At 39.4% G+C, this 19,855-nt stretch overlaps 1 protein-coding gene across 1 annotated transcript in view; it reads left to right on the plus strand.

The window, feature by feature from the left end:
- The window catches only part of LOC118432268 (origin recognition complex subunit 1-like), a 27,624-nt gene extending 8,853 nt beyond the window's left edge, over positions 1-18,771 (plus strand). The window contains exons 8-17 of the mRNA XM_035843804.1: positions 24-96; positions 438-539; positions 1,271-1,442; positions 4,717-4,824; positions 5,809-5,958; positions 8,350-8,469; positions 9,802-9,974; positions 11,153-11,240; positions 11,994-12,030; positions 17,636-18,771. Coding sequence (XP_035699697.1) covers positions 24-96; positions 438-539; positions 1,271-1,442; positions 4,717-4,824; positions 5,809-5,958; positions 8,350-8,469; positions 9,802-9,974; positions 11,153-11,240; positions 11,994-12,030; positions 17,636-17,802 — 1,190 coding nt within the window. The 3' untranslated portion in view covers positions 17,803-18,771. The remainder of the gene's footprint in view (positions 1-23; positions 97-437; positions 540-1,270; positions 1,443-4,716; positions 4,825-5,808; positions 5,959-8,349; positions 8,470-9,801; positions 9,975-11,152; positions 11,241-11,993; positions 12,031-17,635) is intronic.
- The last annotated feature ends 1,084 nt before the right edge of the window (positions 18,772-19,855 follow it).

Here is a 19,855-nt window from a genome sequence, read left to right on the forward strand (position 1 = left end):
GGAAGAGTGTGCGTGTTGACGAGATGATGCCAAATATCCAAAAACTCCTCGGCAAAGGAAAGAACCAATGGGAGTTCTAGAGCAAGCCAGGGCTAGGTGTGTGTTTTTAACTTGATTCAGCTTGCAAGAACCCACATAAACATGACACATCACTGTCATAGTTATTTTATGTCAGAGTATTTGGAGCCAAAATGTAGTGCTAGAAAAAAGCTGTATTCTTTCTATAAATTCTCCACTTTTGTAACTTTACGTAGCATTGATTTTTGTGACTGAATTATTCCTGGAGCAGTAATATGATTTAACAGTACAGAAAGAAAGTACTTTGAATTGATTTTTAATTAACTTCATTGAATGAATGTGAATGCTATGTATCAGGTTTGTATGATTGAGTTATATTCCCCTTTTGTATGAATTGAGTTATATTCCCCTTGTTGCAGGCTCCATGTAAGTGCAGTTCCTGAATCCCTGCCCTGCAGAGAGTTGGAGTTCGGTAACATCTACTCCTTTGTGGAGGGCAGACTGCTGGATGGGACTGGAGGGTAGGAGATTAATTCACTTCCTAACACCACTTACTTACTTACTTATCCTCTTCATCATTGGCAATGGTTCTCTAATGCAGGGAAAGGGAGTTTTGCCCCACCTTCCTTCCATTGCAAACTTATCTTTTAGGCGAACTCCCTTTCTGAGCAAACTCCCTTTCCTGGCATTAGAGAATCTAAGCCAACTTTGAAGCTAGAAAACCAGCCCCCCCCCCTTTCCCCTTAGAATAAAAATCTGTGAAAGGGGCTAATTAAAGCAAGGGTTGTGTAACAAAATTCTTTTATCTAGTGATGTACCAACATGATGAAACTATATTCACAGAACTAATCTTTCTTAGTTGCTCTACTATAAAGACAGTGTAATCTCCTACTCACAGGTGCTTGAATGTGCATATCTGGAGTGCCTTGAATAAAGAGGCTCTTATTTCACAACCCTTGCTTTATTTCCATGTTATAGTGATCATCTGTCACCTTCCTCAGGGCAATTCTGACTGGTTCACACTGTAGTGTCATTGTTTACAGAATGGGATCACAAACATAAAGCATTGGCACATACTGTGACATACACATTGATTGTTTTATATGATGTTTGCAATGTTGTCCAAAATGTGGAGGAGTATACAAATGTATGTACAATGTACATAACAGAGATGTACCAACCTGATGAAACTATTCACGGAAATATCCTCCTTAGTTGTTACACTATAAACAGTGTAATCTATTGCTGACAGGTGCATGTACATATCCGGAGTGCCGGGGACGGGAAAGACCGCGACCGTGCACGAGGTTCTGCGCTGCCTCCAGGAGGAAGTGGACGACAGTAACCTGCCCGAGTTCCAGTTTGTCGAGATTAACGGCATGAAACTGACCGACCCACACCAGGCTCACTCCCAGATACTCAAGGTCATTTTCATCATTTTATAACACTGTAGTGTTAATCAATTCAATATTACGTTGAGTAATTTTTGCAGTTTAAAGGAAAGGGAGCAGCTCATGGCATTTAATTTTAGCAGTGAGAACATTTTTTCTAGCTGGTCTCAGAGTGATCAAATGATTGAAATGATAGAATTTTAGAGTTTGAATAGAAACCTCTAAAGTAGCTAAGGTTAGGCCACACCAATTTAATTTGTTAGTTCTCGGATTTCCCGACCCATTTTTTTCCGATTTGGAAAAAAAATTTAGTCCCAAGAAAAATAATATAGATTTTGCTATTGCAGGGGCACATACTGCTGATAAACCATCAGAGCACTTAGGCCACAGCAAGTAAATTTTATGGATGACATCCTCTGCAGATTGCAAAAATAGTGCGATAGGGCGAAAAAAAAACAAGATGGGTGGAAAAAAACAAGATGGCTACATCTTAAAAAAATAGGCATCATAAAGTTGTGATGAGTGTTGTAAAAAGAAGTAAAGGGACAAAACCTGGTATCAGAGCCAACAAGGCATTCATTCCTGTATTTAAGACATGTACTGGTGTGGTAAAAGTGACACTAGGGTGGTAGACTGGCATCACCAACAAAGTTGGTAACCACACTCCTGGCTTCCATATTGGTGTCACTTTTACAACTATCCAATAAGTTTCATTCCTACAACTACTGATACCTTGCAAGTGTCACCTCTATAATTACAACTATCAGGCTACAACACAACATATTTGCTCATTTTGATACTTTATCGTCATGTTGACCATCCCTGCAGAAGAAAAACATTCTTGTTTTTTTTTCTGAAATCAGGCGAAAATTAATGCGCGCGCTGATGTCATCCATAAAATTTTTATTTGCAGTCACATGATCAAAACAGTGGTTTAAAATCAAAGGAAGAGATTCATTGGATACATCATACCATGAAAAGCTGAAAACTTGACTTCTTACCTTTTTTTTGTGTTATGAAAGTTCACCACAGACTTTTTGCAATTTTTTTTTCTTTTTCGACCAACTGCCCCAATTTTTTTTTTTTTAAATCCAAGAACCAAGAAATTAAATTGGTGTGGCCTTAAGTTAATGTTAACAATTCAAGAATTACAGTACACAATGTTTTGTCAGGGCCACATTCAAGTTGACAACCCCACACTCAAGACAACCCCTACAACATTTGAAAGTTTATTTCCAAGAGGGTCCAGTATATACAGCACAAAAGATGTTGCACTCAGTCAAATGGGACAAAAGTGGATGACATTCGATGGAACAAATGAAGTCCAATATCTTAAAACAAAATCGTTGTCGATTATTCAAAGTCTTATCCGTTCATGGTGTAAAATCAATAAAGGTTACGGGGTAAAGTGGAGGGTAGAAGTAAAGAAATTACATTATGGTGTTACTCCTTTCTCAGCATGCGTGAGAAAACTTTTGCGTGGAAAAATCCTGACTCCTGAGAAAATAAATGTTTTTCAGCAGATGTTACAGCAAAAATGAAAGACATTATTCTTGACCTGGTATCACTAGGTTATTCTGTGTACTGCACTGTCCAAAATTAACTTCTCTTATTCATTGTAATTATTACGTTGCAAGTTCCACACTGGTAAGCAAGAATATGTCCAAAAGGATCATGGTAGCTTACCCTGCCTACATCAAGAGATAAAATCCAGAAGAGTATCTGATAGAATAGATGCGGGGTCTAACAGGGGTCGACCCACTGGACAGAGCCGCATGGAAGCGGAGTGTGCTGCCTACCCACACGTAAGGAACCCAGCAGCAGTATAATCTAACCATGGATAGTGAGTGTGAGAGGTTACAACCTTGACTCAGTGATTCTAACATTAGAGATGTGAGTCAGTTGACAGAGATCGTGACTATGATGTCTGCCAGTACAATTACCGGTGCTAATCTCCTCCAGACAAATGAGTCACCCCCGCTGGGTATTTCCTGAACTTACTTTTTAACATTGCCTCATGGAATGGTAATTTCTGAAAACATTCCAAAGTAATCTCCATAATGTTATTTATCTTGTTGTGATGATTGATGTGTAAACAGATCTAACCTTCATCAATACACCCAGGAGAAGTGTTGACACATTAGAATGTCTGATATCTGTAAACAACATGTTGAATTGATTTACCCAGCGCATCGTTCATATGCATGTATGTGGAAAATGTACCAGTGTGTGTCTAGTAGTTACGTTTCGACAGTCAATTATTCCAACAGGTGCTATAATACTGCCGCATCACAAAAACATAGTTATAGAAGCCTTCTCAAGATCTTGTTATCTTGTTATTGGGTGGGCCGACTACTCACTCTTTGCAGCCAGGGGCTGAATTTTTAGAAGCTTACAATAGGTGGGGCTATATCGCAAGGGTCTGGAGCGAGCTGCCATTCGGCGCCACTCAGGTGACCTCAATACGACAGTAATTGCCCCAGGTGCAGCCAAGGTACTGTAGGTTTTGAACCGCTCATACCGCACCATCGCACATGTGGCGGGTTCTTTTACGTGCCACTGCCCGGGATATGGCTCTCCCCAGACACGGGACCTCCATTTAACGTCCTATCCGAGGGACGACTCATTTTCACTTGAGTAAAGTGTGGAAAGTTCGTGTAAAGTGCCTTTCCCAGGGGCACAAGATCGGCAGCACGGCAGGCGGATTCGATCCCGCAGCCTCTCGGTCACAAGGCGAACATAATACCACTGTACCACGCGGTCCCACATAAGATTGTCTTAAACAACTGCATGTGTATAAATTTGAAGTGTATGTACCTCATGATTACTGATGCTGCATTGGTACATCTCTTTAAATTGATGTCCTTTTTTGTAATGTAGTGGTATTTTGGCATGCAGTGGAGTTATGAAAGATGATGATAGATTGTGTTCATTATTGGAATGTTGACTAGAGGACTGTAATGACAATAAAATCATGTAGAGTTTTTTTTTTCCACAACCAGTTAATCTCACCTTAGCTGACATTTCGATGTCAGACATCTTCCTCAGAGCTTCTAACTAGTGTTCTGCTTCTCGCCGCTAAATGTAGCGGGATTGTGTTCTTGCCGCAAAAGCGCCACCTACATACGCTACATATAGCGGCAAGAAGCAGAACTCCAGTTAGAAGCTCTGAGGAAGATGTTTGACAGGGATCGAAATGTCAGCTAAGGTAAGGTTGTGTGAAAGAAAACTCCTATATCATATGATCTACCAACCTGATGAAATTATTTTCCAGAAAATCATGTAGAGTTTATACTATGTCCTGCAGGCCCTGACAGGACAGAAGGCCACTCCAGAACACGCAGCAGAGATTTTAGACAAGAGGTTCAACACTCCAGCCCCACGGAGAGACTCCACAGTGCTGCTGGTGGATGAGGTGCGTCTTCCAAATCAATTTTGTCAACCTTCATTTCTGTAAGGATCTACAAATGCTTTATCTAAACCAAAGGTACAGCGTGTATGTGTGTTTTTGTTTTCTTTTATTTTTTTACTTAATGGTCACCACGTAACAAGACCTGAAGGCCACTCCAAGAATACAGGTTACATTGTAACTGTAACAGCATCTCTTCGCCCTAGGTCAGAAACATCATGATTGAGACCAGCCCAATTGCTCACTATAAGTGAGGACTAACTGACCCAATAGGCAAAGCAGGGGTTACAAGGGCTGCTCGGGAGATTCCCTACCCCATTTTGGCTGGAATGGTTAGATTCGCTCACACTGCACCATCGCACATGTGGTGGGTTCTTTAACGTGCTTGGGGTTTTGCTCTCCCCAAACACGGGACCTCCATTTAAAGTCCTATCCGAGGGACGGCCCTCGGTGTGTGTGTGTGTGTGTGTGTGTGTGTGTGTGTGTGCGTGCATGCATGCGTGCGTAAACTAGTGTGCGGAACAATGTTTTCTACTGGTAGAAGTATGTTGAACTTGAAGATGGAAAAATAAAAAATAGGAGGTTTCTCTGTTTATGAAAAGTTCTTGATGATAACTTTGAAACTTGGGAAGAAAGTAATGATTGTATTATGCACTATTATGATTTTGAGCAAGCAATGTTCTGGGTTTTTTTAAAGTTTTTTTTATTCCAGTCAAGGAAGTCTTTGTAGAATGAAAGGCAGTTCTCAAGTGTTCATACAGACTTTTTCTTAAGAGTTTGCTTAGTGCATGGCCATTGACCACTTCTAGGCACTGAACTATGCTCACTGTGGCAGCATCTCATCTCCCTAAGTCAGAAACATCGAGCTTTGGCAAGTTTGACTGTTCTACTGAAGAATAGATGTTGTAAATCTATATTCCAAACTGCCTGGTGTGAATTTCAGTAAAGAGACAGCCTTGTCATTTACTTCTGATGTTTTCTACCCTGCAGTTGGACCTCCTGTGGACCAGGAAGCAGAGTGTCATGTACAACCTGTTCGACTGGCCCACCAGGCCGCAGGCCAAGCTCATTGTGCTGGCCATCGCAAACACCATGGACCTGCCTGAGAGAATGATGATGAACAGGGTGTCCAGCCGTCTGGTTAGTATAGTACAAGTGCCTGTCTTTTTTATAGCAAACTTTTAGGCCTGTTACATCGAGGAATGTTAGACATCCAGATATGCCAAAAAGCAGTTACTCATTACAAGCAACTGGATATGATTTTGGAAACAGTCAAACGTTTCAGACACCATTCAAAGTCATATCCAGTTCCTTGAATAACTGCTTTTTGGCATATTTTAAGCCTGTTGCATTTTTTTTTCAAAGCGAATGTGGGAAGAGGAGCAGCCACAACATTTTTTACATGAACTAATAGCATCCCTTGAGAGATGTCATGATTCTTTGTATAGTATTCACTTGGCACTATTGGATGAACTTGTAATGGTTAAAGGTTTTCTTTACTCAAATGCCTTGGATGACTGAGTAGCTAGCTAGACCCAACGGACAGATTGAAAGGTCACAAGGTTCTTCTTTCGGTTAAGGCAGCCGCCTTCAACTATTTGAAGATTATGCTGCCTGTAATGTGAAAGTTTACTGCGAAGCGTGGAAAGTAACGGAGTATTGTAACAGGGAGGGAGAGCGGGAGGGAGCTATATTTGTAATTGAAACTGTCTAGAGTGGCGCTGAGGTGTGCTGGGAGACCGTTCCACCTTCACAGTTCTGGGGAAGATGGCATACTGCCTGTAGTTGGTTCTGCATGGGGGCATCTGGTAGTAAGCTGAGTGAGTGCTCCGAGTACTCCTGGGTGGCTCACTAGGGGTCGGCTTGCTCCTTGAGTTGATGATGAGTAAGCCGTTGTGGATTGGCTTGCAGATTGCTTCCCGGCTAGACGTTATGTGTTTGAGGAATGAACTTAACTTTCCTCACTCCATCCATGTAATGGGTAATCAATGAGGGCTCTAGGGAAGATGTGATAGGAGAGGGATATGGTCTGTCTTCCAATAATGTAGAAAAGATGAACAACTCACTGCATCAGAAAGGCTATGGGACCTTTAACCTTCTTCACTACTTGTGTACAGTGCTCGAAATCCTTTTTTCAGTCGGGTTGCATCAACATTTCAAGTTGTCCCATTTCCAAGTTATTTCTTTCTTCAGATCAGCTACATGTACTTATCCATTATTTTATCTTCCAGTTACATGTAACTACTTATGTTTTATCTTATCATGAAATAGATACAAAAGCTTATGGGTGGGGGGAAAGCGGTGTTCCCACTGCAAAATTCAAGGTTGCCTGTGCTAGTGTGCAAGTGGGAATTTCAAGCACTAGGGTGGGTGATCATGATGATTTACTTGGTCGTACATAATCAGTATGTGATAAGCAAACCTAAAGTGGTTACGTTGCGGGTAATTAGTGTATAGAGGTCTTCACAAAACCTCACTGCAACAGAATTACATCTACTTATCCACAATTACCATGTGATGACTACGGCCCCAAAATCATTAACTCCAAATTAATATCTCATTTTCTGGAACACTGTCGTAATCATTGATGTCATTTGCAGACCCTTTGAGGTTTTGTGATGACGGTTGATGACATGGTTGACAATACGAAACCGTTGGAGAGTGACCTACATTGCAGTGAACTACATTTGTATTCATCGGGCACTGACCCCAGAAATGTAGAGCAAGGTTGTGCATACAGGTTGGAGAGCGTGAAGCAAGCAGATTTTGATGAATGTCAAGCACAATTACTGAAATTTTAATGTTGACAAGGTGGTACTGACACACCATTATCTAATTTCTTAGAAAAAGTGCTGTCTGTTATGCAAAGCTTCACAGTCTACTGCTTGTACCCAGGGAACAGACTAGGGGTCAGGTATCTCATCAGAGTCAATGTCTGACCCTGTAGCCAAATGTCATGAAACAGTTTATCTGCATCTACCAGACGGTGCCGGCTAATTGTTCTCAGTCATATGCTTCGACAGATACTCTCTCCTCTCTGCTAAGGTCAGTCGTATCGAAATTTGGGCTTCAGGCATTTGGAAGTCTTTAATCACCGCCTATACATGTAGTTCAGCATAGCAGAAATACTTTTTCAAAATGTTTTCTTATTTCTGGACGATGCAAAGGATGTAAGCATTGAATTCTTGCCACAGAACATGTTATGCCTTCACCTTGCTGCCACTCTTATAACTAGCAAAAAGTTTTATGCTTTCAAAGCACAAAATATGCTAATGATGTCAATGTTGGTGACAGTATGCCTAATAGCTAGTGCTGTTGTGTGTCTTATATCATGACTAGTGGGTCTTCCATCACTTGGGATAGGGATTATTACTATTACATTTTGTACTAAATCAGATATGATTATGCAGATTGCCCTGAAAGTCTTAAGTAGATTAAATTGTCATAAAGATTGCTCCCAAGCGATCGTTAGATAGTACAATCTGTATCCCAGCTGACAAGATCTTTTATTGCCTGTGACTTGCCATTTAGGGGCTGACTCGGATGACGTTCCAGCCCTACACGTTTCGACAGTTGCAAGAAATCGTCATGTCACGCATGAAAGGCCTTCAGGCTTTTGAAGATGATGCCATACAGCTTGCTGCTAGAAAGGTACGTCAAGACTGCGTGCTGTCAAATGGTCACGAATTGACAATGAGACTACAAGAAGAATTGAAACTTAAACTATTAAAGAAATGTGACCGGTAAATGTAGCAAGGTGTCATATACTAGTATTTGAAGTGATTCAAGTTTCTTATGAAATGATGGGTGAACTTCAACTCCTTTTATAATAGGAGGTAATTAAAATGGAAGCTGAGAAGCGATCAGAAATCCTGGGGATGTCCCCTGCTGAGATTCTGAGAAAATGAAACTTAAGGTTCTGGAATAGTTCCCATAATAGGTTCTTGCAGTTGCTTGTACATGTATAATTAATACACACATGTCTGAGTCTATACGAGAAACAAGTCTCTTGACAGAAAAAAAGACCGATTTTTCCTATTTTGTACTAATTAATTATGCTTTAGCATACTTAAGAAGATACATCAAAATCTCGTTATCGTGTATGAGCATTGTATTCCATCTTTATGTCCAATCTGTCTGAGAATAACTATGTCATGATGTATGATTCATGTATAGACTATCTTAATCCAGTATCTTGTTTGAAGTCACATACAAAGTTGTTGAGGTTGTACATTGATCAGTATTCTTATTTTGTATCCATATGGAATCAAGATATAGTATTTTTCTATGATGATGAGGGATCTGAGATACATGTGGTCTGCTGTTACAGTCAGGTTAAAAACTGAAGAACTGTTGTGTAGGCTGGTTAAAAGAAATGTTTAACACAACCAAAAGAAATCGGGTGCCAAAGTTTTGGTAGTTCTTCTGCTGTCTTTCTGCCGGCTAGTATTATGCATCTGCTTCTCACTACTTCTGCGCTGCGGTGAGAAATATGCAGTTCCAAATGTGACACCTGTGCCTTTGATAAAGCAGTCTGCATCTGTATAGCTAGTACATTATTATATGGTTCGGCAGCAATCGGTCATACTACACTGAACAATCTGTCACACCTCTGCACGAATAGCTGCAAAAAAAAGCTAATTTCTTGTGAAGATGCCTCTACTATACTTCATGGCAACGATTTCTACTCTATGAAGCAGAACCCTATGATAGTTGAAGCGAAAAAGAAAGTTCTAAGTCTCAACCTGCTGAATCTACTGCTTTACGTGCAATACAATGATAGCTTGTAATTGCATATCTATTCTAAACTTACATGTATATTTTAAACTACACTTGTTATTTTAATGTGTTAGTAATTCTACCTGCTTTTATAGACATGTTGTAATTCCGAATGTAATGTTATCAAACCAATTCAGCCATGAGGCTGCAAGCTGTATGACAAGTTGACAAATAAACCATTGTATATTCATCGACGTTGTGTAGGTTGCCGCAGTGTCTGGCGATGCCCGTAGAGCGCTGGACATCTGTCGACGTGCGACGGAGCTAGCAGAGCTGGCCAAGACGCCGGGTCGCAAGTCAGCAGCCTTAGTGAACATGACTCATGTGGACACCGCTGTTCAGGAGATGTTCTCTTCACCCAAGATCATGGCCATAAGGTGGTTGAAGTTCAAAGCTTTTTTATCAGGAGTTAGAAATCATCTTTTGTAACCTTTGCAAGACAGGGAACAACGGACGATTAATCAGATAGTTAGTTAGTTAGTGAGTGAGTGAGTGAGTGACTGAGAGTGACAGAAGTTGTGACAGCAGAGTCGGTGAATATCTTCAAAACAAGGTTGGATTTGTGGTTGGGAAATAAAAAGTGATGTGATTGACAATAGTGAGTGAGCGAGTGAGTAAGTGCTTGCTTACTTACTTGCTTAAGACGAGTCCTTCTGGTCTCGAGCTATGATGGCATTCCATATGTCTCTGTCAGTCATTGCTTGATGTAGGTTGTCAACTCCAAGGCCAGTGTCTTTCTTGAGCATGTCTATGTATGTTGCTGTTGGCCTACCTTGCCTCCTCTTCTGAGTGAGTGAGTGAGTGAGTGAGTGAGTGAGTGAGTGAGTGAGTGAGTGAGTGAGTGAGTGAGTGAGTGAGTGAGTGAGTGAGTGAGTGAGTGAGTGAGTGAGTGAGTGAGTGAGTGACAAGTTGTGACAGCAGAGTCGGTGAATATCTTGAAATTGTACTTGGATTTGTGCTGGGGAAATAAAAAGTGCTGTGATTGACAAGAGGCCTACTTTACCTTCAAATCTTCAGGTACATGTGTCTTCAGGTATGTAGATTGTAGCGTGCAAGATAGATTGCATTTTGGATTGATGTGACACTTTGATCCTGAACGGTATGCACTTTGCCATACCCAAGTAATCAACTCATCAAGGAGACCAAAATGACGACCAAAGAATACAAATTACGTTGCAAGAATCATGTTTACATGTTAAGTAAATGCAACTCTGTCACCTTAAGATTTTAAGTACAATTCTTAGTCTAAATGAATCAGATAAGACAGCGGGGATATATCCCATTTTGTCATGCTGGAAAAGATCAACCCAATATTAGCAGTGGAAAACTTGTGTTCTGAGCTATGAGTTAGTTTCTTGTTATCCCATGATACTTAATGACACCATGCGCACTCACACACAAGTAAAATTGTATGCAAAGCATGACTAGGGTGTGATGTTCATGTGATATGCGTTACTTGATTGCGCTTGGATTACGATAACCAATTGCTGGTATTAGTATGGCCTTGGTGTGCTCTATCATGGAAGAATTGAGAAATTTCCTGTTCGCCACACAGACATGCATCACTTCAGGAGCAATTATTCCTCAAGGCTGTCGTCGCAGAGTTCCGACGATCTGGGCTGGAAGAAGCTACTTTTCTACAGGTAATCATAGAGAGAGTCCCAAACACTTCTGCTACCTACATTTTCAGATAGAAAAATTGCAGATGAATAATCATACAAAACAGGTTGTAATTTTGCAAACTGCAATTTGGAGAAAATGTCAGATGGCAGGTTAAAATGTTAACAAATAATTTTGCAAGCTAAAATATTTAGGCTTGGCATTATCAATGATTTAGCTATGCAACAGCATGCCATGTGCCAAGGCCTGGGTTGCTAGTGGCTCTTTTAAAGCTGTGTGAGGAGATAGTGAAGGCCTTCTTTGTTGGAGAAGGTTGCGTAAGGGCACAGAAGGAGTCTTTTGTACCAGCAGAAAATCTTGGTAAATTACAGATAAAGTTTCGGATAACTTGTATTGTTGCTCTCAGTAACAGACAAAAAGTATTCCAAGCCCTGCAGTTACACTTAACCTATCTTAAAGTTCAAGCTGAGATCACCCAAACTTCAGCATCTGAGTGAATTAACTGCAAATTAAAAAGGAAGAGGATTGCTGTGCATTTAATTGGTATCCATTGCAGAAGCTCTATGTGATTATTGTTGATAATAATCCTTGATGACACATCAAAACTAACTAATGAGTACTCTTTCCTAAAAACTGTGTCTGTGCATTTAAACATTTTACAGACAACCTGAAAGTGTGTCTCCTATGATAGCAATAATGAATACCTCCTACACAACTATCACTGCAAAGCTTTGATCTTGTGTATTGACTGACATAATTTTCTCTCGGTCTAATAGGTCTCCCAGCAGCATGAGTGCCTGTGTAGGCTGGATGGTGAGTTGATCTTTCCTCTCTGAAACTCCCACATATGCATTGCACTTAGTATGAAACTTTAGTAGACATTACCAACACTGAAATAGTTGGGAAATGTGCAAATGTTCGCCTGACTCTGTGAGCCTTGTTGAAGGAATGGGCCCAGCTTCTGGACATAAGGTTGAGGACACATGACTGAAGCAATATGTTGTTGGTGCCAGATTTCATATGCTATTATGCAGTGCGCAAAATACACACTTGCAAATGCAAATCTATTTTGCCTGATGCAACTTAATTTTAATCCCAGGTAGCACAATGCACAACCTAACATTTTGCAGTTGGAACACTGCTCCCCCCCCCCCCCAACATGCATAAGCTTTAAATTTATACTTACTTCTTGATAAGATATGACAGAAGTAGTTACATGTGCACGTAACTGGAAGAAAAGATAATCGATATGAGGGGCCACACCCAGAAATAATAGTCACAACTCAAATTTCAAGGCAGAACTATGTAGTAGTAGTAGCCTTTAACAATATCCTCCAAATTTCAAATCATTGCAGTCATTACTTTCCAAGTCTCCTTGAAAATCAGTAGGTAAGTGGTGAGAAAAGCAAGGGTGAATTGTGATTAGACATGTGTGGGCGAGTTCCCCATGCTGTAAATTCTCTAAAGACATTGTCAAAATGTTTGATAATGATTCCCAAGTAGAAAGAAGTGTGTGACTGGCTTTGAACAGCGCAGGTTGACCTGCACACCTCTGGCCACTGCTCAATTGTCAATGTTTTTGTCCTTCTCTCTTACCTACTTAAACCATTACTCAGCATTGCTTTCAAAGTAATGATCTCAATGATTTGAATTTTGGTACACATTCATAAAAGTCTTTATACTTGACATCAAGACTTCAAAATTTGAGTTTTGCTTATTATTTCTGTGTGAGGCCAAGGGCTTATTGATCACCCCTCGTAAGTAGCTTATTTGAAGACAGTAGTAACTTGGTGGTGCAACATGAAATATTGATGGCACAACATAGCTGTAAAAAGTATTTCAAGCACAGCTATTATGTCATATAAAGTTTAGATTTTTATAATGTTATTTACCAACGAAGATAAACTTTCCTTAAACTGTGAGAGAGTCATTGCCACCTCATACTTGCACAAGTTGAAGTTTGTATGCATCTGATATGCCAGACTGTGTTCCAACTACTTCTCCCACGTGCACACTTTGTTGGTTCAAATGCATTAGGGAGTACTGTAAAGTTGGAGTACAATTTCCCACTTAAAGCAACTAGAAAATGATAGGAAATCACAGGTAATGCTGAACCTTCGGACCCCCACAGTGAGATGAATAGTGAGATGTGCCAGTGTCATGCTATGATAAACAAGACGGATGTGTAATTTTTTTGTTATATTTCATTTTGCTTCAGTTATCTTTAATTACCATCCAACTGTGTTCTCCGAAATTGTAGTGATTACCTGTGTCTAGATAGGCCACCCACAGACTACACCCACATTCATCTAAAGACTCCCTTTTAGATCTCAGATACTCTTACTGCAACAAGTTCTACACGTACGGTTTGGATCAAAAGGAGAGCAATTTTACATACTTCATGTAACCCTGTACTGTTCTTGCTTGCCCTTGTTAGATGTTCCTTGTCAAATTGAATGCTAAACAGTTTTGCTTGAATGTGAATAAGTCTGAGAGTAATTTTAGGTGCTGAGATTTCAGACCACATGTGAACTGCATTGCTTTTTTCACCTGACCTCAGATGACCCTTTGCAGTGGTGAATATTGATTGCCTCTGAATGATGCTTGACGATGAATTATTACCTTTGCAATGGTAAACTGTTGACAGTTCTTCATGCATAAAGCTTCACTCTTGACATAATGGATTGGCGAGGCAAATCATCCATCCATAGCAGGGTCTTCACCCACGTCTCATTTCATCAATTGATGGAACCTCGTTACGACAGAGTCTATGGCAACTCTGTTATCTTGACAGACCAGGGGTGTCTCAAGAACAACAAAAAAACAAAAAACTGCCCAAACAAGACCACTCATGGGACAAAACAATGAATGAATGCATGAATTGATAAATGAAAAATCAACAACAAAAAATTGTAAATGCAGGAATAAATGAATGAATGAATGGTTTATTTATTGTACAACTTGTTAGAAGCTGAGTTGCATGCTCCTTTCACAAAAGTCGATTAATAGTTTGAATACACATGATGTCAAAAGCTGATTGATTGATTGCTGAATTAGAATTGATAGAACAAAGAATTATAAAAGAATTGTTATTTTCTTATAAACATAATTTACAGCCATAGAATAATCACAAAAGCCTAATTTTTTGTAATAAAACTTGATTGTTCATTTTGTGTGGAACATACTGGTACAACTAGATACTGTTAACTTTGTAAATTTCCCTAAGGGTATACAATCATTTACAATTCTTCATAAGTTTCTTCCTAAACATTCAGATTTAAACAATTTGACTAGTCACACCTAGAGTGAAACGTTCTGAATTTTCTGCATACGTATGAAAGTTAAAACTTTCATACATGCATGTATGCAGATGAAAAATTTTCTGTTACAACCTCTGAATCGCTCTTAATTAATTTGTCTATGTAGGTAGGTGGTCACTATAGACAGGATTCTTAATGTCTGTGTCAGTGAAAAAAAGTATCGTAGGAACCACCAAAAAGTGTCATTGGCCAGGTGGTCCGTATGTAGAAGTTGACTGTAGTTAACCCGTTAGGAGGTAAGCAGGGGTTCGCTACAGTAAGTGAGAAAGATCTGAAGATTGGGCAAAACTGTAACTACCAGTAAAAATGTGCTTTGTTGTTACATACAGACGGTAGAATGACTCTCTGATCTTTAAGAAACAAGTTATACAGCAATCTAAACGTCCCAAAGGCAACAAAAAAACAGTGATAAGCATCTGAAAAAAAGATGGACCGATACCGCTGATGAAATGCCCATGGATGCCCCGAGAAGCAGCAATAACAATTATGCAAAACGCAGAAGACAGTGAGTGAGCAGAGAAAGAACTCAATTGGACTGTGAATGGTAGTGTTGACGATTATCAAGGGGATCGCCCCATCTCTGCACAGGTCATTGATGAGGACGTCAGGGATTTATTTGGGATTCTGAATTAGGTGTGTATATGACGGCAGCATTAGGCCAGTTAAGGCACAGCGAAGTGTTTGTAGTTTTGACCTCGTCCAATTTTGTGAGTCATCAGCTGAATGAACAACATTGTAGTTCCTATATACAACCAGGGGAATGGTGTGAGTTCAAGGACACTGAACTCGAGGTCCCTCATACTGTTCAGGGTCGAAGAAGTCCACTAGTCTGATTGTCCAGGGCAAGTTAGTACTGATCGAGCAAGTGCATATCCTACCTCACTTACCCGATCGGGCAAGTAAGACTTTTCCATGAGAGAGATTTTGATACTACAAATGTAGTTACTTTTCACAGTCATTGCATCAAGCAATCGTCAACATAGAGAAATAGAGCCACTAATAAAACAATTCCATTGCTAGAAGAGAAAATGCATAGAAAAATGTCATTTAGATTTCGGGAAGTGAATTGTAGAAAACTTGTCCAACCCTGCTGTTATCTACAACAGAAGTGTGGAACAGACTACCTAGTGACTATGTTGTATTGCTGATAGAAATTTGACAGTATGAAGACATGAACCATATACCAGCTTTCACTCTATTGTGTATTTTTTTACCATGTATGTGTAATGATATGTGTTTGTATAGATTTATTATCAAAAACTTAACATAATGGTATCTTCAGTATCTTTGTTTGACCCCTATCTCATCCCTCATGACGTCAATGAAGGCTGAATTGAGCTTCTCATGAATAAACAGGTTCACACAAAATCTTCCTCAGCATCCAGTGTTCGAAATACCCTTCTGCAATCTGCAATTTGCAGAAGGATTTTCAAGATTGCAGAAGAAAAATTAAACAATCTGCAATTTTGCAGAATGAAAATATCAGGCTTGGGATTCAATGGTTCTAATATGTTGGCAAACTATTGGCATTCTCACCCCTATCAAGACAACATGAGCTTCTGTATGTTGTCTTGAATTTGTCTTACCAAGGAGGTCCTTGGTCTTACCTTTGATTCCTATTGAGCTACTAGTATCTAAAATTGTCTTCACCTCCTTTGCATATCAATTCATACTTAGGGTATGAAACTAGCTCTTCAATAGATCTGCTCAGTGTCACTGACAAAAGTTGGATGCTGCCTGAAAAATCTGTTTCCAAAAATCATATCCAGTTTCTTATTTGATGTATCTTTATTAGTACATTGTATGTTGCATGGTATTAGTACATTGTATGTTGCATGGAAGTGAGTGAGATAATAACTAATACATTTATGAATTGATTGGTATACTGTAAGCTATAGTACTAGTAGCCCGTAGTGTCATGGTGAGGTGGATAAAAGACCTATGGTGGTATCAGGGAATGCTAACTTCCCTGCAGACTGAAATTAAAAAAAAGAGTGAGAGAATAAAAACCACAGTAATGCTATGCATTGCAAAACTAGATATGATTTAAATGCAAGGCATTATTAGGTTGAGAAGGATTGTATAGAGGCTTGACTGTGTGTTTGCAGAAAATGTTTCCAATTTGCAGAACAAAATTTTGACTTTCTGCAATATTGCAGAACACCGAAAAAAAGTATTTCGACCACTGGCATCCTTATCTCCAATGACTACTTCTATCTAACGCTGAGGGAAGATTGATATACATATAAATGAAAAAAAAAAAATTTCTTTATTGACTAGTGATTTTAAGATAAATGTTTTATCGCTTCTTTCAGTATTATCTTATTATCTATGCTTTTACTTCCTTTAGTATTGTAAATGCTTTGTCGCTTATTTCTGTATTATCTTGTCATCTTTTAGCTGCCACCTCTTTTAGTGTCATTTTTTAATCACTATTTTTAGTATGACATGTATTTTACCATCTTTCTTTCAGTTGTGTTACATGATAATTATCATTCACCATCATGTGCTCATGATTCTCTGTAAAGCTTCTCTGCAAAGCCTTCCCATGTTCATTCATGATTTGACAAAAAGCAATTACTCAAGCAACTGGATATGATTTTGGAAACTGTCAAGACGTTTCAGACAACATCCATTGTCTTTCGTCGGTGACACTAAAGAGATCTTAATGGCAAGCAGTTCTTATATCCTAGCTATGGATTGATATGCAAAAGAGATCTAGTTGGAGAGCAGGTTTATCCTAACTGTGAATTAAAAACGGAAGTTGTCTGAAACGCCTGACTGTATCCAAAATCAGTTGCTTGAGTAACTGCTTTTTGGCATATCTCATTACCTGGGATGTCTAACTTAAATCGACGTTCATTTATGATGGTTGCAGATTCTAAAAAAGATTTAAAACCTGACCTGATGCCTACCCGTCCTTGTTGCAGGCGTGGCTTCTTCAAAATCATATCCAATTGCTTGAGAGAGTAACTGCTTTTTGGCATACATGTATCTTATTACCTTGATGTCTAACCTTCATGGACGTTTATTCATGATGGTTGCAGATTCTAAATAAAACTTTCAAACCTGACCTGACACCCCCCTCCCCATTGCAGGTGTGTCTGTCCCGACCATGTCCCAGCTGTCAGGTGTCTGCTCTACCCTGGGTGCCAGCCGCTTGCTCCTGGTGGAGGCCGGGAAGAGCGACCTCAGCCAACGTGTTCGTCTGAACGTCAGTCAGGACGACGTCATGTATGCACTCAGGGACACCAGTCAGAGCTAGATCTTCAGTCAGTGCCTTCAGTAGTTTGAACAAGTTCATATATAGAATCAACATTTACATTGGACTGACTGACTGATTCAGCCAATGTGTTCGCCTGAACATCAGTCATGACGACGTCATGTACGCACTTAGGGACACCAGTTTAAGCTAGATCTTCAGTGCCCTCAGTAGTTTGAAGGAGTTCGTTTATAGAATCGACATTTTTCATTGGACTGACTGAGCGATGTCAGCCAACGTGTTCGCCTGAATGTTAGTCAGGACGACGTCATGTACGCACTTAGGGACACCAGTCAAAGCTACATCTTCAGTGCCCTCAGTATTTTAAAGAAGTTCATATATAGAATTGACATTTTTATTGGTTCTGGTCTGTTACTTGAACTTTACAAGACCTTCAGTAGTCCCATGTTGTTGATAGCCAAAACACAATCAGGAATGTTCATTAGAAAAGATTAGATAACTCCTTCATCAAAAGTTTTTGTTTTAGAATTTAGATTTTAATAAATCCACCTTTACAAAGGCAAGTGAAATTATTACAAAGGAAGGATGCATTTACATGTTCTTCGGGTTTTGTGGCTTACGGTGTGTTTGAATGGTAGGATAGTGTAAATATTGTTTTAACACTTTTATTTGTTTTATCCTTAACATCATCGCCATTTAAAGCACTGTATTTTAATTCACTTCATACACATTTGTTTTTGTTTCATCAGATGGGTTTCAGTAAAACTGGTAATTGTCTTAGTTTCATGAATCTTTTTTTACTATTTTTTAAGAATGTTTTTTTAGTCTATTGATACATTTCATTGTTACATGAGTAGTTGGAATAAATGGGTTTCTTTGAAAACCATAGGCAATGAAACCCAAAATGCAGTAATGAGTATTGACAATGCAGTTTATGATGTATTCATGAGTCGTGCGTCTCACAGGCCGATATGTGGTTTTAAAATAAATGCTGTGTCACTTCTTTCCGTACCATCTTGCCATCTTTTTTTGACACATCTTGTATAGTGTTATCTTGTCATCCTGCGTCTAGCTGTCGATTGTCTCCGTGTTATCTTGACAAATTTCTTTCAGTTATCACTTCTAACAACATCATCTCTTTATCGCTTCTTTCATCAGGTATGTTTTAGTTGTTTTACTTTATCATTTTCTTTGCTACACATTCATGCTTATCTGTAAAGCCTTCCTATGTTCATTCTTTAACATGATGTTTGCAGATTCCCAAGGGTACAATACGTTTTTGATTCCCTGATTGAAGTACTTGTTGGTAGTTTACCATGTTCACTCCAGAAGAAGAAAAAAAACAAACAGTTTCTTCTGTTGTGGCTGGTCAGTACTTTTGATGCAGACCAGGACAAATATATTTTTTGGACTTCGATACTGCTACGAGCCATAATTTTTACAGCTGCATGCTGCCCTATGATGCTGCCAAATTGTACCACACTGAATCTTTATTTTTGGAAATTCGTAATTGAAGTCCAATACCATCAGCTATGCACTGAAACTGCGGATGAAGAGAACTTACCCCCATGATTAAGTATTGAGCCTGCCTCTTGACCATTGATCTAACTGATGAAAAGGTTCTCGCCCAAGGGTGAGTGATGACTTTGGCAGTGAAACACTTTAGTGTCTGTGTTCCTAGACCTTGTCATCAATGTTTTCGGTTGTGCTATAGTGGAGCAGCTGTTTTGTGGGTGTACATGTAGGTCAAGAGCTCGAGCATAACTCAAGATGCCCTGGATGGGTCTTCATGGCATTTGAGTAGCAGTTGCGGAAAGAAAGGTGCAGTTCGAAAATAGTTCCCCTGGCATTTTCCTATTTATTATATAATTCCGTAACGGACTGTATATGATTGTCTATGTGTTGTTATCTGTTGACAGTTCTGCATGATATTTGGTAGTCAAATTAGGAACCAGTGGTTTTATATATCCACGCCCATTTTTGTTTTAATCCAAGCGAGAAAAATGTATTCAGAACCAACATCAATCTATTTTTTTCTGTATTGGATTTATGCAGAATTTTGACGCGTCACGCGAGGCACACTGCCGGGGGTAGC

The sequence above is a fragment of the Branchiostoma floridae genome, chromosome 15 (genome assembly GCF_000003815.2).
Source record: "Branchiostoma floridae strain S238N-H82 chromosome 15, Bfl_VNyyK, whole genome shotgun sequence".
Lineage (NCBI taxonomy): Eukaryota > Metazoa > Chordata > Leptocardii > Amphioxiformes > Branchiostomatidae > Branchiostoma > Branchiostoma floridae.